The sequence below is a fragment of the Cynocephalus volans genome, chromosome 7, assembly GCF_027409185.1.
Source record: "Cynocephalus volans isolate mCynVol1 chromosome 7, mCynVol1.pri, whole genome shotgun sequence".
Classification (NCBI taxonomy): domain Eukaryota; kingdom Metazoa; phylum Chordata; class Mammalia; order Dermoptera; family Cynocephalidae; genus Cynocephalus; species Cynocephalus volans.
The window spans coordinates 39,102,387-39,128,864 of NC_084466.1; the positions used below are offsets into that span (position 1 = coordinate 39,102,387).

Consider the following 26,478-nt stretch of genomic DNA (forward strand, 5'->3'; position numbering starts at 1 on the left):
GTGATGGTGAAGAGGATGAGCCAGGCACACCAGAAGAAGCATTTTTTGTAGGTTAGCAATAAGCTTACAAGGTACGGAATAAGAAAGAAAACGACACAGTCATAATACATCTTTATTTCTAAGGGCTATATATGAATTATTATTCCCTTTTGAATGAGACAGTTTTTAAAAGGTGATTTGTAAGTACAAACATACATTCTCTAAAGATGTTATATACCCATCTACTCCCAACATGGCAATAAAGTTTTTAAAGAAATTGTTGTATTTAACTTACATATCTGCCTGACTGTTACTTCATAGGTTTAACACTCCAGGAACTCTACTGTCCCCCAGTTCCCAGTGTTTCTCCTGTTCGCCAATGTTCTTGTTCCTCTCCCTAGCCGAGTTTGAGCTGGAAGGATGTCCCTGCCCCAGGTACAGAGGTATATTTTATTCTGGGCATCCCACAGATAATACATATGATGATACCGTTAGTACTACCTTTCTAGTAGTTAAGTTTTTTAAACTAACTAGAGCAGTCACTGGAACTATGAGCTTTCCCCACAGAAATGAGCAAATGGTTCAGGAATTAAAATTTTAGGAAACCTGTTTAAATAAGATTTCTTTCACATAGGTTATAATTTAAATTCATCTGTACGTTCACAAGTAATTATATAAAAATATATAGTGCCTTCAGTTTTAACATATTTTCACATGTTCTTAGAACTGCTAAATTCAGTGCTGTCAGTAGGGCTTAATGAGCAGTTCATTGACCCTGGAGGACAAGAGCAGTCAGCTCTGTCACAATGTTTTACTGTTAAACACATCACTCAAGGTAAGTATAAAAATATTTATTGATAAAAGTTGTAACTCATTAACTTAAAGTTCCAGGAGCTTTTCTGTTGTTCCTATGTCACTAAATTAAGCCCTTTATTTTTCACATTAAGGAGGGAAAGAAAAAAAGCTAAGCATGTTACTTGAATCAGTTTTTCCCAATCACCTTTACATTATTGATCCTGTGCACAAAAATATGCAAAGAGCTATTCAGCAATAATCTTTGGTTTTGATGGAGGTATTCTATGGATTGCTGCATCAAGAAGGATTTGCTGTTTTCATCCAACACCTCTCTGTTGTGTGGTCTTGCTGTGAAAAAGAAGAAAACTATTTCAGTTCAAATAGGACCGTTCAAGGATGCAACTATTATGTGAACTGTTTTTAAAACCTGAATGCACATTTTTTTAGCTGAACTCTAAAGGGACAGTAAACATGTTTTTCATTTTTTTATTTTACAAATCAATATTCTGTATCAAACAGAATCCTTCCTATATTTTAATACCTACTAGGTAACTGCAATCCTACCTCTTGAAATGGGATGGACTATCAGAATCAACTTTGTTCAAGTTAATCTTAGAAGAGTCCCACTCTGATACTATTATAACAAAGGCAAAATGGAGGGAAGGAAAAATAAGATGGTCTCCCTGTTAAACTTCATTTGGAAAGGTACGTTCGGTTGCACATTTGCTCATGTTTATAGTGTTTATTAATAAGTTGGCATATAAAATCAAAGAACATCCTGACTAGTGCCTAAAATTATGATGGGTTTCTTCAAGGATAAATATATAGTTATAACCGTAATATCTAGAAGGTTCGGTAAATGTCCTAATTAAAAGTATACCACCTTTGTACAAACACTATAGTATGTAAGATACTTATCTCATTCAGAGCAACCAAAATCTTAAAGGCCACTGGAGTTTTAAGAAAACAGCCCTTACCTTTTAGTGTTTTTAATTTGATATATAGTTTCTTAATTGTGCTGGTTCCCTCTCTAACAATCAAAATTATTTATGTTTAGCTTTGAGATGTCTTTGAAATATTTCGAAGATAACAATGGCAACATTAGACATCAATAGAGGCAAAAATCTCTGACTTTCCTATTTCCTTTTAATTTTGAGGAACTGATTTGAAGCACCATTCTGAAGTAGAGCTAGTTCCCCCTCTCCTACTGGCTCTTTTACATTCTTCCATTGTGAAAGAGTTAGAAAAATGAAGTGTTTTGATTTAAAAACCACCTTCTCAGTGTCAAATGAACTGAAGACAGGATGAGGCATAAACAGATGATAATTAACAAAACTTGGAAAAATAGATTGAAGAGAGTCACATTTAGTAAAAACTATAACAGTATTTAAGCTTTGTCTATATTTTTTCCATACCTTTATATTAAAAACTTGAGATCTATTCTCGACTTCAAACATTTGTGCATCACTTTCTTTGTAGTAACTTTCTGTCCCAGCTGTATCCATAATATTGCTTCCACAGCTCTGTGTATTATAGCCACTATCCATCTGAAAGGAATGAGGGAAAAAAAGAGAACTCCTATGTGAATTAGAGTCTGCAATTTTATCCTCACCAGTGATCCATAAAATTTATTTTGAGGAACTTAGAAGTGAGATATTTAAATAAATGAATCATTATAATCGTTCACTATATCTGAATAATACAATATAATAATTAATGTTGGCCATATTGAGTGAAACTTAAAAGTAATACATAAACATAAAAGGTAGTTCTACACAGAACGGATTGTTCTTCAATGTAGTCACTTTACAGTTCCTTCCAATAAAATATATCTTGTAATTTCCTTTGGAATGAGTGAACAAGCCACTGAGAACATGCTTTCCTGTTACTTTGTGATTGTACCCAGTGGATGAAAATGAGGATTACAACCAACTTCCCATTCCAATTCATTTTACACGCTTGTCTCTAAATGGCTTGGTTACATCTCTAAATAAAATTTACCTGAAAGGTGTGCTGCCTTTAAGAGTATTCAGAATACACATTTTTTAAAAGCTGTATAATGTCTCTAGATGTTAGTTTAACTTCTTATGTTAATAAAAACTGTAGTATTCAAGGCACACTGTTCCAGCCCAAAAGAGCAAAGAAAAAGATTGAGTTTTGCACATGTATAATGAACATTTACTGTCTAAATGTTCTAAATGTGTCTAAAATGTGTCTAAAAAAATGCCAAGCCCTACACTCTATATAATGCTATTTTTATTTTCTCCTTTCAACAACCTTATTACTTTACACATGAGAAAGCTAAGGCTCAGAAAGGTTAACTTTCAAAGTGTAATGCAGTAATTATGTGATGATTTCAGGCTCCAAAGCTCTGGTTCTGTTCACAGTGCTCCATTTACCTGCATAATGTTGAGCTCCAACCAAAACAAAACAAAAAACCCCACACAGGATTCACCTTGCACTTAAACTCTCCTCTGCAAATTAAGATCAGTGGGAAGGAAAAAGGACTTTCGTGTACTTTTGCTCCCCTCGCAAACATTTAGAATAGCCTAGAAAGTGCATCTTTATCATAATGCTAAGAAAAATGTTTTAAAGGATGGGTGCACATATGCTTGCTACTGGGAGTCATGTTCCCTTAGAACAAAAGCCTTGTGATGTACAAAACAGAATCTAACATTACATTTCAGGAGGAACACCTCATTCTATCATTCAATAGCTATTTCATCAGATTGCTTTCAGAGAATCTGCCAATTTCCTAATACTCATCACTGCTTCATAACTCAATACTAATACATAACTGAATATATAACGGGAAAAGTTAATAGTACAGTGGGGAATAAGTAAGGCACACGGGGAGTTTGTCCCACTCTGCTGGAAGAGTAGGATCAATGGGAGTCCCTTTGAGATGGTGACTGACCTCATTGTCTCTCATCTAGACCCCTACCTAATGTCAATGCCTACTATGTACCAACCAGACAACACAGGTCATCTTGTTATCCCCCACAGGCATCCAAGATAGGCATCAGTATCATCATAAAGCTAAGAAGGATGAGGTGCTAAAATGATTAAGTCATGCTCTATTCACTGTCAAGTGGACCTTGTCTTAAGATCCCACAGCCTGGAAATAGGAGCTAATTCAAACTTAGTTCTGACTACAAAGTTTATATCCTGGTTGCACAATGCTGCCTATATGTCAATCATTTTACATACACTTTATTACTAAATTTTTTTTTTCTACCACATAAATCAGATGTCATTGTCTTAAAACCTTTATCGGTTCACAACTGGCAACAGTTGTGCCTTACAATGGCATTCTTTGCAATCTGGCTTTGCCACTTCTGCCCTTACCTCATCATTCTCAGTCCATACCATTCAGAGGATCTTGTCTCCCATAACTACTTAGGCAAAACCAACAGAGTTCAGGCACTGTTAGTTTACTCATGTTAACTAATCACAATGATCATACTATTGTCCTGTAATCTTATATTCATCTCCATTTTAAAGAAGAGGGAACAAGCTGGAAAAATTTGTCACTTTCTGAAATTTGTAAAGCTAATAGCTGGGCTATAAACCAAAATCTGCCATTATGTTTTCTCAAGCCCATGTCATTCATCTAGTGCCACGTTAGCTCCCCACCTATAAACATTTGCATCCACGCCTATCCTGGCCCCCAGCCCTCCTATAAAAGTGGAAGGGTTACCTCTGCTAATCCTACCAGAGCTCTAGATTCTATAATATCTTGCATGCCTCAGTTCCCTCATCCATAAAACACATCATTTTACAAATGAGGATTTCTATCGCATCTGCAAGGTACCATGGGAATTAGATTCTGACTAACATGCTTGGCATAGTCCCTGGTACTTGGATATCATTACTAATAATCATCCTGCCCAATTCCTAGTTTTTAAATCTTCTCCCTCTTCTTCACCTAAACATGCTGTTTCTCCCATCTAAAGTAAAAACAAAGTAAAAATAAACTACAAAAAGATCTTGGACTTTGTTCTCTTCTAGCTATCATTCTGTCCCTTCACAGTTAAGCTTCTTCAGAGACTTATCTACACATGCTATTTCATTACTTCACGTTCTTTAACCTCCCTTCCACTAACTTTTCCCCTCCCCACCTTGCTGCTGTTCAATTATCAATTACTTTGGTTATTAATCCAACAGCCACTTTTCAAGCCCTATATTCCTTGCTCTTGACAGTACTAACCATCCTATCATGCTTAAGGTGCTCCATGACACCTTGCTCTCCTAAGTGTCCCTTTCTCCTCCAATAGGCTGGTTCTTCTCAGTCTTCTGCAGGGGCTCTGCTGCTTTTATGAAACTCCTCAATTTTCCTCAGGGTTCCAAGTCTTAGCCTACTGTTCTCACCTTATACAGTCCCTCTGGCTGGATTTATCTATGTATTCATTCTGTTTTCATTACACAAATATTTAATGAGTAGCTATTATATACCACTTTGTTTTTTATAAGCACTTTCGAGATAAAATAAATGCATGATTGCTGAATTAATGGACTGACTGGAAAGAATGCAAAATATGCAGAGTAATGAAAGCATATAATGAGGTCTGGCCTTGCTAGTGTGCCCAGGGAAAGCTTCTTTGAGGATGAGACCAATAAGTTATGAACTAAGAAAAAAAACAAAACAGTCAACTAAGAAAAGGGGAATAGAAAGAAATTCTGCACAATATGTACAAAAGGCTTTTGACACAAGGGAAGACAGGTATGCAAAATTCCAGAAAGCCACAGGGACTGAAAGAGAATGAGGGGAAACAAGATGAAGCTGGAGAGTAACGCAAAGGCCAGACCATACAATGTGTCTTGCCAGCCTCATAACAGATTTTTAAAAAATTAATACCAAAAGAAAAAAAAAAAAAAAAAAAACTTAGAAATTAAAGATCAGATGCAGAAATAGAAAACTCAATAGAATGTTTATTATATAAACTTGAGGAAATCTCCCAAAAATTAGAAAAAAGAAATTAAAAAATATAGCAAAAAGGTTTTTAAAAGTTAGAGAAACAAAAGGAGTTGCAGGGAGAACAGTGAAAATGATAAGAGGAGAAATCTAAGATATGATTCAAGAAAAGATCCCAGAAGTAAAGGGCATAAGTTTATAGACCATAAGAGCATTCCAAGTGCCAAACACATTGAATGAAAAAAAACCCAAACCAAAGAACATCACCAAAATTTCAGCACTGTGGACAAAGAAAAGATCCCCTACATGTCCAGGGAGGGGAAAAAAGATCATATACAAAAAATGATTAAGCAATGAAATAGTTTCAGGTCTCTTAACATCAATACTATGAAATAGTCAATGAATAGTCATGTCTTCAAACATCGAAGGACAATTATTTCTAAACTCTTAAATATGAGAGAATGGACACATGATCAGAAATGCAATGTCTTTAAAAAAGTACTCTTCTTCAGAAAGCTGCAAGAAAATGTGTTCCAGCAAGAAGTAAACCTTAAGGGCCGGCCCGTGGCTCACTCGGGAGAGTGCGGTGCTGATAACACCAAGGCCCGGAGAGTGCGGTGCTGATAACACCAAGGCCCCGGGTTCGGATCCCATATAGGGATGGCCGGTTTGCTCACTGGCTGAGCGTGGTGCTGACAACACCAAGTCAAGGGTTAAGATCCCCTTACCAGTCATCTTTAAAAAAAAAAAAAAAAGAAGAAGTAAACCTTAAAAGATGAATGGGATACAGAAAACAAGAGGATCCAGAATACAAGAGAGGTTAAGGAGATTCCCAGGAAGATGACAAAGAGATACTCTAACAGGATAGTGTGTACCACACCTGGAAGCCAGTCAGACCACAATGAAGTCAAAAGGCTATGGGAAAATATGGCTGTGTTCAAATGCTTGAATGCTACCTACTATATGGTAAAAAATAACAATGTATGAAACATTTTTAATCTACAAAAAGCTCTGTGAAAATTATACATGATATGGCATTATGATGATATGGCCCAAGGGGTAAAAATGAGACTACTTGTTAGCAGAGACAGAACCATATTTTAGCTCAATATCCTTATATGAGCTAAACATCTTCCTTAAGGTGTTTGTAATGGTAAGAGAAGTTCAAAAATGAAATGGAATAACCCTGTAGGTAATCAAGCATAGACTGGATGACAATTTAGTAGTAACTACAATTGTAGGAGAATATAGGCTTCAGTGGGTAGTTGGGTTAGATGATTAAAGTGTATTTCAACAAAAGTATTTTATAATTCCTCTATAAATGCTCGGCTAGAAAAAGAGAGAAAGTGAAAAAGAGAGAGGAAAAAAGTTAATACCTTTAAGACTGAGTTTGCCTATATGTGCTTTTTCTACTTATAAAACCAATTTTAGGAGCTAAAATATGTAAAAGTGATTCTAGTGTAATCTTTTTTGCACAAGGAACCAAGAAGTCAGGCAATATAGGACTAAAAATATGAGCAAAAGATTATATTTAATTTAGGTCATTTAAAATCCCCTTTTAAACTACAGCATGCCAAAACTGACAACATTAAATCAAGCATTATAGGGTTGTTGTGAGAGTTAAATGAACTAATATATATAAAGTGGTTAGAAGAGTGCCTGGCACATCAGAACACCATGGAAGTATTAGCTATTATTGAGAGTCAGTATAAATCTGAATTAAAGAACGTGGACTCTAAAGTCAGACTGCCATGAACAAATCTCGGCTCCACCACTTTTAAGTTTGGGCAATTTACTTCACCCCTCTGACCCTCAGTTTCCTCATTTGTAAAATAGTGATAACTGTATACCAACTTCACAGAATTGTTGTGAAGATTAAATGAATTAACACATGTAAAGGACTCAGAATACTGCCTGGCATATAGGAAGTACTATATAAGTGTTAGAAGTTGTTACTGTGAAATGGCAGGTAAGAATTCCCCTTCTGACTATTTTGAAGTTCCTTCAAGATTCTCAGCTCAAAGAATACCACAATTAATGGAACAAATATCTTCAAAAAGTTCATGAAAAGATTTGTATTATCTTTTAATTCTATTTTTCCACAATTTTTTTGAAGTACCCTCATATATCTGTCAAGTGAATAAGGCTTTCCTGTTCTGGACATTGCAAAATTGGAAATATATGATTACGTGAAAAATGTTGGCTATAAATTACATTTTTAAAAAGAAAAGTACAGAAAATTATATATAAAAATGCTCTAAACTGTTTCCCCCCCCCCAAATCACATAAAGGAAAACCAAAAACTATTTTTAGAATACAAATACTGTACAAGCAATTGCATTTCTTTCGTACTAGATCCACATGCAAGAGAGATGAATCCTGAGAGGTTGCCTGACTAACAGTCTGTAAAAATAGAGCAGCTTGATTTCTGCTCTCATCTTTTCCTATTCCAAATAAATATCGGTTAATATGAATATTAAACATGCATAATTAGTCCTAATTAAAAGAAGCTAATCCTGTGGTATAACTTTGTATTAATATTTTTAACAAATATTATATAATGCTACAGTCCTCACATTTAACCCATTTTCTTTCTTACACTATAATCTTAGAAAAGAAAGGATAAAGAATAGCAAAGGAGTAAGTAAATATAGAATATTAGAATACCTTATAGAATATTAAAATACCTTACCTGGATGTTACTGCTTTCACAAGGAATGACACTGCTTTCAGCAAGAGGTGACATGCACATATGAGAGTTTTCAATACTGAAGGCAATTCCACTCACAAAATCAGTCACGGGTAAACTCCCATTACCAACTGGCTCCTTAATCCAAGTGTTCTCATCTGTTATCTCTACAGGATCAACCATATCCACAGTGTTATTCTCCTTCTCACTTTCAACATCCTGTAACTGTGCTAGTTCTTTTTCAGAAGTACTGGACTGATTCTGTGTAATAGACATGGCAGTCACAACTAAATGTGTGCCATGTGTAGAAGCATTACTATTCAACTGCCGTAGGTGTACTCTAGCGGCATCCTTGGCTGGTGAGACATCTGTAGAAGGAATATTCTCTTTATCTTCTTCATCCTCACTGTGAGTCTCAAGAGCAAAAGGTATCTGAATTAGAGATGTTCGATACTGTGTACCACCTCTACACATCTCGAGTCTCAAAGGAGACCAATTTTTAATTGGTGAGCAGCCATCTATATAAGGACTTCTGATACGTGGGTTAGTAATTCCATTAGAAGTTGTTCCAGATGAAGCATCAGGAGAATGAAAAGTAAACTTCCTTTGTTCTAAATGATTGGGAGGGAAAAAATCACATCAGAAAACATGAAAATGGAAAAGTCATTACTAAATGGTAAACATCATGTTTCATGCCAGAAAAACTGGATTTCTGTTGTGGTGCTTACTGAGTGAAATTTTGGTGTTAAAAACAATAGCATAAATGAATTTGTCTCTATTAGCAAGATGAAGCTTTTCAAAAATAATTTCTCAGGTAGTTTCCCTTTTTTAATTAAAATATTTCACTCCCTGAGAATTGTTTTTTCTAAAGCATACTGCTATTATACCACTATTGTTCACAAACAAAGAAGATCCCTAGCAAATGAGCTGAAAGCTACAACTTAACAGCTGTGCCTGGTAAATGAAATATGTAAAACATATATTTGTGTTTATGTAAAATACTATAAGCAACATGAAAAGGCAAACGAAAACTGGAAAATAATATTTGCAATAATAGAGAGCCTAACAGTGATAATCAAAATGATAAAAATGCTTTAAAATTTAATACTTTTATTTTCATTAAGCTAATGAAATTATAAAAAATTTTTTTAAATGGGTAAAAGCACATACACAGTCTTCCCTATGGTAGACAGGAAAAGTGTTCAGCCACACAAATTAAAAAAAAAAATAAGGAAGTTAAAGCAATGAGAAACCATTTGTTTAACACTGGAGTCTGAACTAACAGTCACCACCAAAACACAAATAGCCATAAACATTTGGAAAAAGTGCAACATCATTAATGACCAAAGACATAAAAATTAAAGCAGTAAGAGATCTTTTTGTAATGTACCAAATTAGTAAACATCAAAAAGCATAATAATACCAGTATTTATCAATGGAGAAAAAGGACTTTCTTATATACTATTGATGAAAATTTCAATTGGTTCATGCTTTATGAAGAAAATTTGGCAAAATTCATTAAGTGCCTTAAAAACATTCACCCCCTTCGATCAAATAATTCTACTACTGAGAATTTAACTACATATATAAATATGTACAATACAATGTACACACAAGGATAATCATTAGTTTTGTGATAAAGAAAAATTAGGAAAGACTAGCAAAATAGAGTTTTCAATTTTCCAATTTTATTTACTATAATAGGTTTTTAAAAATGTGAATAGTTTTCAAAAAGTGCTAATAATTTTTTCAAAGAGAAATTCACATACTCAAAGAGAAATGTGTAAATTTCTACGCACTGCACTTACTTTTAAAACCTTAAACTGAATATACTAATACAAATATATGAATATCCAATTACGAAAGTCTAAGCCAGCAGGTCAGAAGGCACACAAAAAAGAATCGGTCTCTAAAATTGCCACCCTTCTCTGATAGAGTATTTTATGTAAATAGTGCTAATAAAAGTAACTGTATTTAACACCAGAGTGGAAATTTGTGCCATCCTTTGAAGGTAAACTGTTCCTTTTGTGAAAAAATCAAAGATCCTAAATGTTAAAAGGTTAGTGACCGTTTAGAGCTCTATAGTTAAAACAAACTAAGAAGGACCTCTTTAATAACAGATATAGATAGTATAAAATTTTTAACTAGTGTTTTTTCTGAGACATACCTGAGAGTGGTGTCTTTCCTATTTGAAATGCAACTGGTGAGAAAGTGGGTGAAGAAATAGGTGAAGGACTGGTTATGCTTCCCAAACTGTATTTTTTTACATTACTCTGAATAGGGCTAGAAGAAAACTGCCCCTATGATAAAAAATAAATAAATAATTAATAAGTGAACAAATTTAAATTTATATGGTTCTCTTCCTCAATTCTTTTATACTGCATGCTATTTGTCTTCATCTTTAAAACATGTATAAACTAGGAAGTGTTCACAAGAACCACCACCCCAATGCATTTTGTAACAAAGACAACTAAGAAGATTGCTACAAAAATTCTGAAATAGAATGTTAGTCAAAATATAAATGCATTGTGTTTAAACACACCATTAAATTTCATATCAAGCAGCTGTTTATGGAAAATTTTTAAATAATTTACTCCATTAATGCCAATCCAGTTGTATTATACTGTAAGTCTTATATAATTCAGTAAATAACCTATGTTGAGATTCCTTGACTCATGATAAATTTGGTCATCCCATATAATTATAAATACAAAATTGGACAGTCTGAGCGAAAACATTCCTATGACTAATGACAGTATATGAACTAGGTTAATCTTCATGAAGTATGATACCCAAAAGACAATATTCCTCTTGAGAGCAATATGAGCATCTAGGTCCAAGTACACATACAGCAAACTAACTAGCCACATTTTAGTACACTTCTTACCGAACTTGGTGTCTGCACAGGACTCCTACACCGTACAGGAGATAAATCTATTGAATAAAAAACCTCGAGTGATGCTTGAGCACTGCTATGAGGACTTCTGGGAGAAGCTGAAGGTAAGGAGTCAGAGATACTTCCATTCCCATCTAAAAACAGCTTTCTTCTGAGAGATGAAGAACTGAGGTTTCCAGGAGATTGATCTGCAAATTCATCAGCTCTAAAATAGTTGCCTATATTTAATGATAACAGAATAAAAGGTAAAGCTAGTCATTTTGAAGAACAATTTTATTTGTTACCTGATTTTTAAAAAATCAGCAAAGTTTAATTGCATATGTGATGTTTTAAATCTTAAATTATTCCTTATTTTTTGAGTGCTTCATTATTACTATAGGTAATACCAAAAAGATGTTCATAGTTTATGTTTGTAGTAAGGTTCATTATGATAAAAAGGCTAATTCAGACCATGTTCAAGAAAAAGAAATTTCAGAATGGTTTCCCCACTTGTTAGAAAGAGACATTGCCACATATTCCCATTTATGAAAAGCCAACAAAACAAAACCCCTGATCTAAGTTATTAAAGGTTTAAATGAATATAATATTTACCTAATATAGTTTCTAAGTTAAAATCTACAGGCAGAGACAGCAATGTCTGACAAGCAGCTGGAAGAAAGCAAATAAAAATAAATACAAACAGATAAATCAACGAAAGCATATGACATGCAATTTAGCATGTGCTTCCCAATCAACCATCTCCCCATGATATTCCAGCCAAACTGAATTATTCCATTTATGCACTCTAATACATACCATGCCACCTTCCTATAAGTGGTTCCCCACACCACTGATGTAAATGTGTTAATGGTAAAAGTTAATTCCTGGCTGTGGTGCTGGCACTTGGATTGAAAAGGAAGCCAGCCTATATTTGGGGATAGATTTCCCACATCAACAAATTTTCAAAAGAATGTTTTCCAAAACCAGAAATCAATTCACACGTTTTGAACAAGAAAACAACACATTTTTGCTATTTCTAAAACATGGCTGGATGCATCTGTTCTAAAAGTCAGCTCTCACAGTTATATAGCTCATTAATAAAAAGTAAACAATTTATATTCCAGAATAAATCATTACTATGTGAACTGGGTTTAAAATCAAATGTAGCTTAATATGGAACATACTTCTTTTCAGACTCTACTCATACTCACCATCGCTTTTCTCAGAATAAATGGTCAGCTTTCTTCCAATTGGAGAGTCACTATTCATATTAATGCCTGTAAAACATTTTAAGTGAAAAACGTTACATTTTATATTCCTCATTTATTTTAGTGTTACTTTTTCCAGGGCAAAAAAATGAACAAAGTGAAAACTTTTATACTATTTAAATAATAAATATCTCTCTATAAAAATATATATATCTCTTTTTTCTTCTTGGTGGTTGGCTGCTAGGGAGAGCCAAACCCTTGACCTTGATGTTATCAGCACCATTCTCTAGTGAGTGAGCTAACTGGCCAGCCTATAAATGTATATCTTGACATGTTTCTGTTAAGTCAATTTTTTTAACTTTGATGGAATACAAGGATAAAACTAAAGGATTTCCATAGCAAATAAGGAGGCACCAAGTAATACTTTTTTTTTTTTTTACAAATTGTAAATACAAAAATTTATGGGGTACAATGTGATGTATTGATACATGCACACATTGTGGAATAAACAAACCAGGCTAATGTATAGATCCATCACCTCATATACTTCTCATTTCTTTGTGGTAAGAATGCTTAAAATCCACTCTTTCAGCAATTGTGAAATATACAATACATTATTATTAACTAGTCACCTTGCTGTACGGTAGATCACCAGAACTTATTCCTCCAGTCTAACTGAAACTTTGTATTCTTTCACAATCTCCCTAATCCTTCCAACCCCCAAGCCTCTGGTAACCATTATTCTACTCTCCATTTCTATAAGTTTGACTTTTTTAGATTCCATATATAAGTAAGATCATACGGTATTTGTCTTTCTGTGCTGGCTTATTTCATTTAGCATAATGTATTCTAGATTCATCCATGACAGAATTCACCTCTCTTTAAAGGCTGAATAGTATTCCATTGTGTATATATACCACTTTAAAAAAAAAAAAATCCATTCATCCGTTGATGGATATCCAAGGTTGATTCCATATCTTGACTACTGTAAATAATGTGACAGTGTAAATGGGAGTGCAGACATCTCTTCAACATTCTGATTTCAATTCCTTTGGATAAATATCCAGTAGTGGGATTGCTGAATCCCAAGTAATACTTTTTAAGGAAAATATGGTTACTCTCCATCAAAGGTTAGGGATAAATTTTAGCCATCCCCAATGTCCTCAAACAGATCCTCTGTCACATAAAGTTTTCTCAAAATGGGTTTAGATAATGTCTGAGTTAAAATGCCAGATTATTTTGACAAAGTCTGAAATTTGATCAATTAAACTATGTTCAGTTTCTTTTACAACAGGAGTCAAAAATATAGGTGCAAAAATAATTTTTTTAATCTGAAGTTTTGTAACTTGAAAATCACCAAATAAAACTGAAACAATAACAAAAATGACCAATATAAGCAAAATAAATGGGAAAGCTTAAAACAAAATGACAGAGTAGAGTGTAGTAACTCAACAATCCTAAATAAATAAATAAATGAGATATTAGTCCATAAGTGAGTGGATGGGTGGGTGAATGAATTAAATAAAAGTCCCCTGTCAAATACTATCAGAATGGGTAAAAAATAAATAAAAAATAAAATTCTGGATTCAGATGCTTTCTTCATTGTTAGGCAGGGTGACCTTCTATAAGGTAAATGTAATCAAGGCTCTCTTCAGCCTAAAACCCTGTAATGGTCTTTAGGATGAAGTCCAACGCTTTAATGGTTTTTAAATAAGCCCTTCAATGCCTTGTCTATTTCTCTAGCATGGCTGCCATAATATTACATATTATTTACTTGAGTACCTTAAAAAAAAAAAAACAGAGGTCTGTCTCACTGCTAGGTATTATCTCATACTTTCCTCTCTGCCTTTTCTTCTGTATTCCTTGAGTCTGGCAAACTCAAATCTGTATCTTCTACCAGCATGACCTCCCTGCCCTCCTCAGACCAGATTGAGACACTCTAATGCAAGTGTTTTCTTGGTTATTCCCCTAGAAGGACTTCTTAAACAAGTTTAAGACCACAATCAAATGAGGGAAAAACTGATGGATCTGATTATATCAAATAAGAATTTCTATGCAAGCAAAGACATCAAGAATAAAAATAACATGTATGTGTGACAGAATAGGAGATGATAGTTGAAATATTTAAAACCAACAGAACTACAATATAAGGTATCTTAGAAATTAACAAACAAAAAAGGATAGCAATTCCAATATGAATATGACCAATAAATTACAAATAGGCATTTCCCAGGATTGGAAATAAAAAAGGCCATTAGGATATGAAGACAAAACAAAAATTAAAACAATCAGAATGTCAAACAACCTATAAGAAAGCCAAAAATTTGAAAACTGGGTAATGCTAAGTGTGGGCAGGAATATTAGAACATAGAACCCTAGACACCGTTGGTGGCTGTGCAGACTGTGCAAACATTCTGGAGAACAGTCTATCACTGTGTAGTTAAATTAGGTAAACATATATCCTCTAACTCAGAAATCTTCTGCCCGTGTATATAGTCCAAAGAAATTCTTATTCAAGTTCATAAATAAAAACACATGAAGATATGCATTGAAGCACCTTGCTGCATAAATATTTGTAATAGTAAAAGCTAACAGCACATGTATAAACAAAACCACTTTTCCCCAGACTTACCATTTTCTTTGTTAATCTTTAGGTAAATAATACTGAGCACTTACCATGTGCTAGGTACTTTACCTCAGAGGTACCACAACAGCTATCATTTTATAGTTAAGGAAACTGAGGCATAGAAATACCTAGTAACCCACCTAAAGTTTTACAGCTAGTGAGCTATACTGGGTAGAATTCAAACCCAGACAACATTACTCTAGAGTAAGGGTCAGCAAACTATGGCCCGTGGCACAAATCTGGCCTGTCACCTACTTTTATAAATAAAGTTTTACTACAGCACACCCACACTCATTCATGTACATATCAGTGGCTGGTTTCATGAACTGAGTGCTTGCAACAGAGACTGTGTGGTCTGCAAAGCCTAAAATATTTAATTTTGGGTCTCAATCTCTGCCTTAAAGTAGCGTTGTCAATAGAACATTTTCAGTGATAATGGAAACGTCCTACATCTGTACTATCCAATATAGTCACTACTAGCTACATGGGGTTATTGAGAACTTGAACTGTGAATAATGTGAATAGGAAGCACAATTTTTTATTTTAAGTTTAAATGGTCACACGTGGCTAGTGGCTAGCATATGTCAAGCGTCTAAGGTTTTAATATGTTAAGGGTCTTAGGGTCTAAGATTTTACCCTACTTGCAAGCCAACAAGTTAATATATCAAATTTCCATGGATGCTGGCTGAAGACACAAGGCTTCTGGGTCAAAGACAAGGACTTCGTTATTCCCAGCATAGCAAGCAGCATGAGCTTAATGTTCACATCAGCTCCCTTTGCCCTCAAGTCCCAAGGAGGTGACATGGAACAGCCCAAGTGGATGCTGCACATATAATGGGTTTTTGTCAAAGCTGAGGCACTAAAAACTTAGGAAATCCCATTCTCTCACAATAGGCTGCAAGCAAATCTACTCTAGAGGATGACATCATCTTTATTATACCGTATAGCAAAACAAACCTACCATCTGCTCTGGAGGGACACACTATCTTCATCTTCCAAAGATGTTCATAATACCAGTATCCTTGAAAAGTTAGTTTGGAGCAAAACCTGTCCATACCACTTCTTGCAGAATGTGCAGAAATGTGAGACCCATGGAGAATTGCCTCCCAACACCATACTGGATAGCAGAGTTCTGGAGCCTATCCTGTTAACCACTGCACATGTCATTGTGGGCTCGATGAGCTTGTCAAAGAGGCTGTAATATTTTCATCATATACCTGATACTACATCACTAACTAAAACAGGATACTCGAAAAAATGAAATGGAGTTAGAAAAAAGATCACATAAGAATATTGATTCATCCAACATTAAAGAATTTGGGGGCTGGGGACTAGTGTCTATGAAAACATTGCCTTGGATGCAGAATTTTAGAGCTAGGAGGGATGTTCATGGAAAACTCTCTAGTTTAGTCCTTTTATTTTACAAATAAAAAAACTGAGGTGAGGTCCAAAAAGATTGAATAATTTGATCAAGGTCACCTCTCTCATTTATAGTAGCAGGTTTACAATCCAGATTTCCATCCACTAGTGCCTGCTACCTTCAGTTTGTAAAAGATGAGAATACAGAATCTCATTCTGAATCCAGGTCCTATCACCTCTACCATCTCTGTAACCCTGGACAAGTGCTCTAACCTTTCTAAAACTAGGTTTTTTCCCCTGTAAAATGGGGCCAATAATTGCACCTACCTCATATGAATTGTAAGGAATTACTGAGAGCACTTAGCATTGTCCTGGCACAGGGAAAGTGCTCAATCCATTTTACCTACTACTATTGTGTTTTTAATAAAGAATGGAAGAAATATTTCCTCTTATTCTGAGAGCATAATTAAAGTATGCTATATAGAAGAGTGGGTAATTACACTGCAGTGAAGGATACACATATACAAGTGATATCTGAACACTGCTCACAGCCCAAGGGGTAGTGAGAACAAATATAAGATAATCACTGCCTGGAGTTATAAAGATATTTGAAAGATATTGGCTTGCCATTTAATTTCTTTATTAATTTTGCAGATTATCAGCTGTGATACACAGTCCCAGAGGTCATATAAGTCTCTATCCTTCCTCCCCCTTTAGCAGAAATCAGTAAATTAGCAAAAAGTAAAGCAATTTATGATTTTATTTAAAAGATCAACCTTCAAAGTCACTGCTAAAGTCATTCACAACACAGCTCTACATTAAATAACAACTATTTCTTCATCTATGGAGTCTCCATAACTATCATTATAACTGACATTCACAAAAGTCATGAAGAAAAAGTTAAATTCAGAATAGAATATCCAAAAGGGGAAAAAAAAAGAATTCAGTATATTTTAGTCAAATTTCAAATCCTACAGAAATTCAATTAAATGCAAGCTCCTTACCAAAGCAGATAAACTAAGATTTCACTATACGTTGCTTTACATTCACTGATTTTTATGATTATTTGATTTTTAGGATTTTTACTCATATGATTTTTTTAGTACACTCACATTTATTGGAATGATATTCAGAAAGCTGTTTCCCTTCATGTTCAGTCCAAGGAGAGGGTACGATGACATCTTTAGTGAAAAACTAAGAAAATTAAAGTCATACAGTTAGGCATAAATTCCCCCAAAATGTGAGAAGGTACCTGGTGTTATTTTCAAATAACCGTTAAACATGTCATATACTGACGTTATAGTTATATTTAAAAATTTAATACTTGAAAGCATAAATGACTAAAGGTGAAATGGAAAAAATTTAAAATAGATATAAAGAGAAACCTTAATACTTCAAATCAACCACTTAAATTTGAAACTAGCAAATTAAGCTAAGGGCATTAAATCATAAAGAAAATATTTAAAATTCCTTCCCTAATTTTTTGGGGGGGAGGGTGACACAAGGGAAAATGAAGAGGAAAGGAATAAATGGAGATAGAGGTATGCAAGTAAGCTGGTATAAAAGGTGTGCCAGAGCTGGCTTGCTGGTTCTGTCTTATAAGACCTGACTTAAATTTTCAGGAACTTTTTTCAATGGTACAAATAACATTATTAAAAAAAAAAAAAAAAATGGATCCCCATACAAGCCAGCTGCCCATAAATAAATTTTAAAAAAATAATTAAATTTACAGTTAAATAAGTTATATCAAAAATAAAGGTAGTAAATATTCAAAAATCATCATTTACTCACTGAATTATTTGACTACATTTACCAGTATCTATGCTCCTGAGATTAATTATGCCTTCTTGTATCCATCTGGTGGAGTTCCTATATATAATGGTGTGCCACTGCACTTCTTTTCCCACTCAGTGATGTCACTTCAGTAGCTTAAAATCGGCCATGGTTAGAGTATTTACACTATGGACAGCAGCAATCACTGCAAATCATCTTTCATGACCAAAGGGCCAATTAATTGTTAAATTTTTACTAACACAACAATGGCCAGTATACTCAAATGGAGATAGAGCATTTGGATATATTTTTTTCTTCTTTCATTCCTAAAAAAATATTTTTCCTAAGGCTGGCCCAAGGCTCACTTGGGAGAGTGTGGTGCTGATAACACCAAGGCCACAGGTTCGGATCCCTATATAGGGATGGCCGGTTAGCTCACTTGGGAGAGCATGGTGCTGACAACACCAAGTCAAGGGTTAAGATCCCCTTACCGGTCATCTTAAAAAAAGATATATATATATTTTTCCTTTCCCTATGTTTTGGGTTAATTCAAAACATTTTCTTTATATTTTGCTTATATACAACAAAGAGTTTATTTCATTAACTAAACTACCTATGAATATATGAGAAATACATGAGAAAAAGATGCCCAAAAAGGGGGTAGGGGGCAGATTATGATAGAGACAATTCCCAGAAAAAAAAGGAATATAAAAGACCCCAAAATTTATAAAGTGATACATAAGCTCACTCAAAATTAAAGAAATATGAATCCAAATAAGAAGATATCATTTTTAAAGTAATAAGAGTAGCACAAATTAAGAATAATAATCAGTATTGCAGACATGAAAAACCAGGCAGTATCATAAGGTAACCAGAAGTATAAATTAGTATAACCTTTATGAAAGGCAAGATGGTGAAATCTTACCAAAACTGAAAATTCATAAAGCCTCTTACTTAGCAAGTCCATTTCAAGTACCCAAAGATACATGTACAAATCAAAGCATTATTTGTGATAGAAAAACAATGAACACAACTTAAACATCTGTCAATACATGCTGGGTTACTATGCTGTTACTAAAAGAATGTAAAAATCTGTATGAGCTGATTATCAAAAATATCTAAGAAAAATTATTAAGCATAAAAAAGCAAGATGCAAAACAGTATGAGAATGACACTACTTGTCTAGAATATTTAAAGATATAATGCTATTATATACATAAAAGTAATCTGGAAGTGTACATAAGAAATGTTACAGCAGTTACCTTCAAGAAGTGAGATGCGGGAAAAAGAGACTTTTCATTTTCGTCTTATATTTTTTCTTTGCATTTGAATTTTTTTGTTGTTTTTATATAAGCATGTATTTATTCTATTTTTTAAAATTAATTTCTTTCTAATACATTAACTCTTAAGTTTTACCTGCTGAATTTGCCTTTAAAAATTAGGATTCTAAAGAGAGTGTATTTTCCAAAATGTTGGGAAATTGGAAAGAATCAGAATACTCAGCAGGTGAGAAATCAAGTGATTGAATCAGAATGAACATTGTGAAGTTACTAGATAGATTAAGAAGTAGGTAATGTTTGGCAGGAAGTAAACATATTAAACTGTTTGTAAAAAATAGGTTATATGTGAAATGCAAAGGGACAACACCTACACTAGAAAAGTAAGTGCAGGAGAGGCCAGTGCATCACCTGATCTCTGAACATGCCATCGGTGAGGTCTTTTGAAGTTTAGAAGAGCCAAGAAAAGCTAAATAACAGGTGGGTAAAGGGGGCTAGAGAGGGAAAAAAAAAAAAAAAAAAAAAAAACCAGAAATGTTGCCATGACCTACGACTTTCTGAGGAAAGCACTAGATAGAAACCCTTAAGTAAGAGAAGGAGTAACCCATTCTAAGAGAAAAAAGCAAAAAGTGAAAAACTTAGTTCATTATTTTTATTTTTTAAAAAATACCTACATTTGTGATATACTTTTTCTGCTTTAGCTGTTAGATATTTTATTTCATGAAATATATTCTATGTGTTAAATATTCAAGGTATTAACAACAAAAGATAAACCCATTATCAATGCCAATCTAGACTTCCAAGACCTGAAAATATACAACTTCCTCTACATAAACTCCAACTTGAAACAAAAGTTTGTGCCTATCAGTATTCTGAAGGCACAAGGAACACAAATTGTGCTAGGCCCTGAGAATGAAAGATGAACAAAGCACAATATTGTCCAAAAAGAATTCAGTCTGGGGGAGGGAAGCACTAAACCAATCATTACAATAGTACATAAGTGTTATGAGAGCTACTGGGGTAGCTGAAAACTACCAGTCTTAGGAGAGCACAGAGGGGTGCTTCATATAGTTGGGCGGAGGATTGATGGGGAGATGGGACAGCAAAAGATTTGAGGAAAGTCTTCCTGAAACACACAGAATTGATCCTTAACTGGCTTAATGATCAATAACAGTTTTAAGTTACCTCTTCAATGGCTTTTTGTCTTTTGTCTTCCACATCTTTATCTATTCTACACAGAGATAAAGAAGAAAAATAACCATGCTATTACTTCAGCTTATTGTACATTTAAAATAATAACCTTTCAAAGAAATAATTTCCCTCCACTGAAAACTGGCAAATGTGAAGCTCACTTTAAAAGAAAAATTGGCATCTTGTAACATTTAGTAAAATGGCAGTTCTGAAATTCAGCATGTAGCTTATTAGGCTTACCTCCCTCTTTTCCATTCAAAGTTTGAATGAAATACTATTTTCTTTTAAAAGGCTTACAAGATATAATTTTTAAATTACTATTAACATAAGGTAATTTAGTAAACTCTGTCCTTTAATAAACACAAATTAAGAAGGGTTGCATTCAACAGAAATCTAAAAATTGTCCAAATTCTTTCTCTCCAATTATAGCAAGTTTATCATAGCAGTAATTTTAGAATCCACTGTTACTCTGTAATAGAAGAAAAGAAACTATCATTCTTACAGTTCTGAATAAACAGGCAAAAATGTTAATTCTGAAATAAAACATAGACAATATAAAATTTTGTCCAAATGAATTATCTTTTTCACTTTGATGCAATATGCAATTACAGAAACACGAATTTCTCGGCTATAAGATTCAACATAAAATGTTGGGTCTCAAGCACAAGGCATACACTTGCCAAAGACTCGGCAGTGAGCCTTGTAGGACCACTTCTTTATTTTGTTCCAGGAAAGAATGCTTGTTTTCCATCAATAAATTGGTAAGATCCTTTTTTACAACAATTTAAAATTATTTTTTCTCAGGAACTTTTCATGGATGTATTTGTTCATGGTTTAACAAAGTTTGTGTGAGTATGTACACATTTCAGAAGTGTAGGTCAAGTGGATTTTTCAGTAAGGAAATTATGAGAAAATAAACTACAATGATAATCCACATATCCGAACTTGAACAATAGCCATTTTGAAGATAACTCAGTTTTTTTCATTTTATCACGGTCATAACCAGGTCAAAATGACAGAGCATAATAATCTCAGCTTATACTACGTAAGCTCTGGACTATCATTACCTCATTCAGAAACTTTCTGCGTTTTCATCAGAGTACTTCAAGAACCTGAAATATCCAGGTGATTGCTGAAGCAGTAAAAAAAACCAGCGTGGCCAAATATTGTAGGGCCAGATCATCTAAAAAGTCACATGGGGCAGAATATCCTGATCAATATACCACTGAACACCAGTGTGATGCAGCAGGTGTGCCCTGAATGGTGATCTGGGGGGTAAAGGAGGAGAGGAGACCTTCAGGACTGGTCAACTCCTCTATGGATGAGACTCATTTGTTTACACCAGTATGCCTTATAGTTATCTTTCTGTGTGGACAGTAGCATGAAAAGGATGGGAAAAACTAAAGTAGAGAGCTCTGATTAGGTAAGAAGAGATACCAATGCTTGTTCCTAAGGATGAATCAACATGCTCTGTTCAGAGTATACTCACTATCCTTGGTAGAACCATGACCATTCAATGGATTACATTACTAAATTAAATTAGGGTATTTTCCCACTCTTTTCTCCTTTCTTATATCACAAATCTATCTACTGAAATATACCAAGACTCTCTTTATAAACCTGCCCAGACAAAATATAATTTATTAATAATTATAGAAATGTTGTGTTGCAACTTTGGCCTAATCATATTGTTGACTCTTGAGGGCAGGAATAATATCCTGCACTTGTTCAGTGTTTCTCACAGTGCCTCAATAAATATCTCTTGACTGACAGATATAGTAGTTGAACATGATTCAATATACTGAAGAGATGAGGCAAAATAATAAAGCATACAGTTGTGTGAGACAAAAAAATTAGTCGTCATCTGGGTTTCACTTGCTTTCAGATATTCTTTCCACTTTCTCTTTCAAAGGTATTATTTAAATTTGAGTTAAAATCCTTTTATGCTTTACCCCCACTCTACTCCCTTCCTACAACACTTTGGATGGACACTGACTGTGAGTGAATGATCATCAAGTTACCAAACAAAGAGAGGATGGAGTAGAAAAGCCAGACAAGTATTTGCAAGAACATCCCAACAAAATGCATCTTTGTGTGACTGGATTCTCAAGTCAAAGGGAAAAGAATTGCCCATTGTTTTGGACTGACATTTACCTTAGGACAGAAAATTAAAAGCCGGTCATACCATGTATTTCATTTTTTCAAATACACTGTCAAAAAATCAGACTATAAAACTGATATAAACAAAAGAATCCCTCAAACTATAAAATAATAATACTACCTGACAATTTATAATCAAAAACTAGGTCTTTTCCCCCAAAGAAGTGTATCTTCTTACTACATTAGGCATCATTAAGCAGCACAAGTCTAAGGCATATTATTGTTGCCTTGAAACCATAACACATCAAACAAGTTAAGACTGCCCTGGGTATTCTGCAAAATTCAAGGAAGTGTACTTCAGATCCCCCAAGTGCCCTTTGTCAAAGTTGTAAAAAAGCTCTCAGTTGCTAATGGATATCCTTCCATTTGATGTGTCTTAACTTGTTAAGGGATTTTAGGGTTCCCCAAACATAGATAGCAACTAAACAGCATTTTGCTTTACCCCCACAGCACCAAAAAACAAAACAAAACAATTCAATGGCAGAAGCCACAACCATGTAGATAGGCACCAATTTCAAAATGTCCTTCCCTCTACCAAGGGCTGGAGAGGCAGAGCTGTACCATAAGTAGCAGAAGGAGAAGGTTATCTCTAAAAGAAAAGATTCCTACCCAGATTTGGAACTGTTAGCAAGAGAATCTTTCTGGATGTAGTTCTTTGAACTGACTCATTTAGATAGGAAAAATCTGCATAAAAATTTTTCCTCCCTGATATCTTAACATAAAAATATTTAACATTTAGAATTTCCTATCTCTCTTCACTTGAAATTATGTTATTACACTTAGGTGCAAGAAAGGAAAACTTACCGAGAATGACTTAAGTATAAAGCTTGACGATGAATATCTTCTGGGTCTATTTCTACAGGATTTATTACAGCTAGTTGATCAATAGACCATCTAAATTTCCCTGGAGTCTTAACAAAAGAAAGTGAGCTTATAAGTAAAAGCAAACTAAAATAGTTCATCAAAATGCTAACCAATGTCACCTTGAAAAATAATGTGAATGGTTATAATGTGTAAAAATATTTTAAAGCCCATATTTTAAAAACTAACTTTACCACTAAATTAAATGGCAGGTGGTAATCAAATCACACTAAACAACTGACTTGACTGTATCTCACTTAAAATATCAAAATCTTCTATGTGAGTGATCTTAAAAATTATGTAATACTAGAAAAATCACAACAGAGTAATAAAGGCATAGAATTTCTAAAATTAGCACTCATCAGTGATACACCACCCATGTAAAAGTAAAAATCTCTTAGTTATCAAAGGTCTTTACTTTCACTAAGAATGAACTGAAATTAAAGTCCTAACTACAGAAGTGGCTGTAAAAGCTTATAAAATAGTTGATGCTTAAAATAATAATGAATGGCAACTGATTTTGCCCTTTTGTATTCAACTATCCTATCCAGCTGCCCAAAAGCTTATCCAAATCCTAATCTGTAATTAGGAATATATTCTAGACAAATTCATGCCTAAAAAATACAAGGTGCTATACCTTCTAGCTTTGAGGATTAAGTTAGTTCTATTCCATTATTTCATTTTATTAGGACTAAAAGGCAACTAAATTTTAATTCAACTCAGTTAAAAACCATGAGGTCAGATTAATGAAATGACTCAATATAAACTGCAAAACTGCATGACTTTTCATCTAATACATACCTGCTCATTGATTGTCCAATCTGATATGGAAGTGTAGTAGAAACAGCCACCCAGTTTGCAGGTTTTCTAGGTAACTTACTAGACTGAAAGATCAGACTTCGAAAGAACTTCTCCGGTGTAGCAAATAACAGTAAGAATAAAATAAAGTAATGAAGCCTTCCCTAATGTCCCAAAGAGCACTTTCCCTTCACATCACCATTGTGCTAATCACTAATCATAGCACATATCACACTGCTTTGAAATTGTTCATTTGGTTGTGTCTATCCCATTAAAGTAAGAGTTGGCTTCTCTTTAATAGCCTGCAAGCTAAATATGGTTTTGAGATTTTTAAATTGTTGAAAAAAACGCAAAAGAATATTAGTATTTCGTGATATGTGAAAATTACATGAACTTCAAGTTTCAGTGTCAATAAATAAAGTTTTATTGGTACCTAGCCACATTTCTTTGTTTACATGTTGCCTATGTTTAAGCATTGGCTGATTTTTGAACACAAGGCAGAAGTGAGTAGTTGTGACAGTGACCAGATGACCTGCAAAACCTAAAAATTTACTGTCTGGCCCCTCACAGAAAAGTTTGCTGACCCCTGCGTTAGAGTATCAACTCCTTGAGGGTTTGTTCCTAATGATCCTAACTTCTTCATGGATTGCAATCCCTGTGCTTAGCACTGTATCTGATACATAGCAACATTCAAATAATGTTTACTAAACAAATGAGAATAGATAATAAGATGACACACACAGCTTCTTCTCTAATATATTAGTAGCTATACCATCAACCACAGTATATAGCTACACGTACAATTACAGAAGCTAACATGCTATCTCTTGAAGTAAAAAAAAAAGCAAAAGCTAACTAAAAATCTTCTAACTAACTTGGTATTAGCCCAACCACTAGATTATAGTGAACATTACAGTTTAAAAAGCACATTGCAACTACATATTTTCTATGATCTATTTCCCTCTTATCTTGTAAAGAAAAATATTTACATTTAAAATTACTGGTAATTATTTACATTGAAAATTACTTGTAAGAACTAGTCAAGAATAACTTACTGGTAATTTTGCTGATTTAAAAACAGAAGGACTGGCAAGAGTTTGTTCATGGAGATTAGAATAATCACTAGGACTTTCGAAAGGATTTAAAACGGGGATCCTTCCTGGAGTTTCTGGTGTTATTTGCATTTTTGATTCTTTGACATCTCCCATAGCACAAAGAGAAAACTAAAAAAAAATCAGAAGTATGCAAGTTAAAACTATAAAGTTCCACAGATACTAATTTTGACAATTAAAATGTATTCAGCAAAAACATGTTTCATGAAAAGAATTAACTCCAAACCTAAAGCTCTTGGAGCTGTTATATAGTTTATAAAAAAGCAGCACCTATAGTTAATTTCTCAAGTGATCCTAGAAACAACCTTGAAAGCGAAAGAGGGAAGGTATTAATGATACCATCTTGCAGAAGAATTTACAGTTCACATAAGTTAAATGGCTTAGAAGTAACAGTCAACCAAATATGAACGAGTTCAGCTCTGCCTTCGAGGTAACTAAATGCTACAATGGCACAAATCCCTTTTCAACTGAAGGACTTACATCTGTCTATAGTTCATTATCTCACTCTGAAGGTTCTTCGGATACCCCAGCACTCCCTATCAAACTGCAGTTGTTATCAAACAACTCTTTGTAGCAAGCAAATAAGAGATGAGGAAGCTTGTGCACGGGCGCCTTTCTTGTGCACATAGGCCTTAGGGGATCGGAAATTAACCGCCTTTGGTTTGCCTTTCCTCCAACACCCTCTTTTCGCCAACACCCCCAGGATAGAAAGGGAGACTGCACTACTTCCAGTCAAAGGGGTCTACAACTAGAGGAAAAGAAGAGTCCACTTCTACAAGGCCGAAGTGCAGCTGGCTTTCCCGGGTGAAGAACAGAGGCGGTGTCACCCCCAGCCCTGCTCGATCACTATCCTGGTGTCC

General features: G+C 34.2%; 1 protein-coding gene across 1 annotated transcript; it reads right to left on the bottom strand.

Annotated features, from left to right (window-relative positions):
- Positions 1-105: 105 nt before the first annotated feature.
- On the bottom strand, positions 106-25,729 carry BORA (BORA aurora kinase A activator). Its single transcript, XM_063102324.1, is given in 11 exon segments — positions 106-1,122; positions 2,190-2,321; positions 8,382-8,989; positions 10,546-10,678; positions 11,266-11,492; positions 11,866-11,922; positions 12,465-12,530; positions 17,559-17,640; positions 20,682-20,727; positions 23,652-23,758; positions 25,562-25,729. Coding segments are annotated over 11 exon segments (1,677 nt in total). The 5' UTR covers positions 25,715-25,729; the 3' UTR covers positions 106-1,056.
- Between the last annotated feature and the right edge of the window lie 749 nt (positions 25,730-26,478).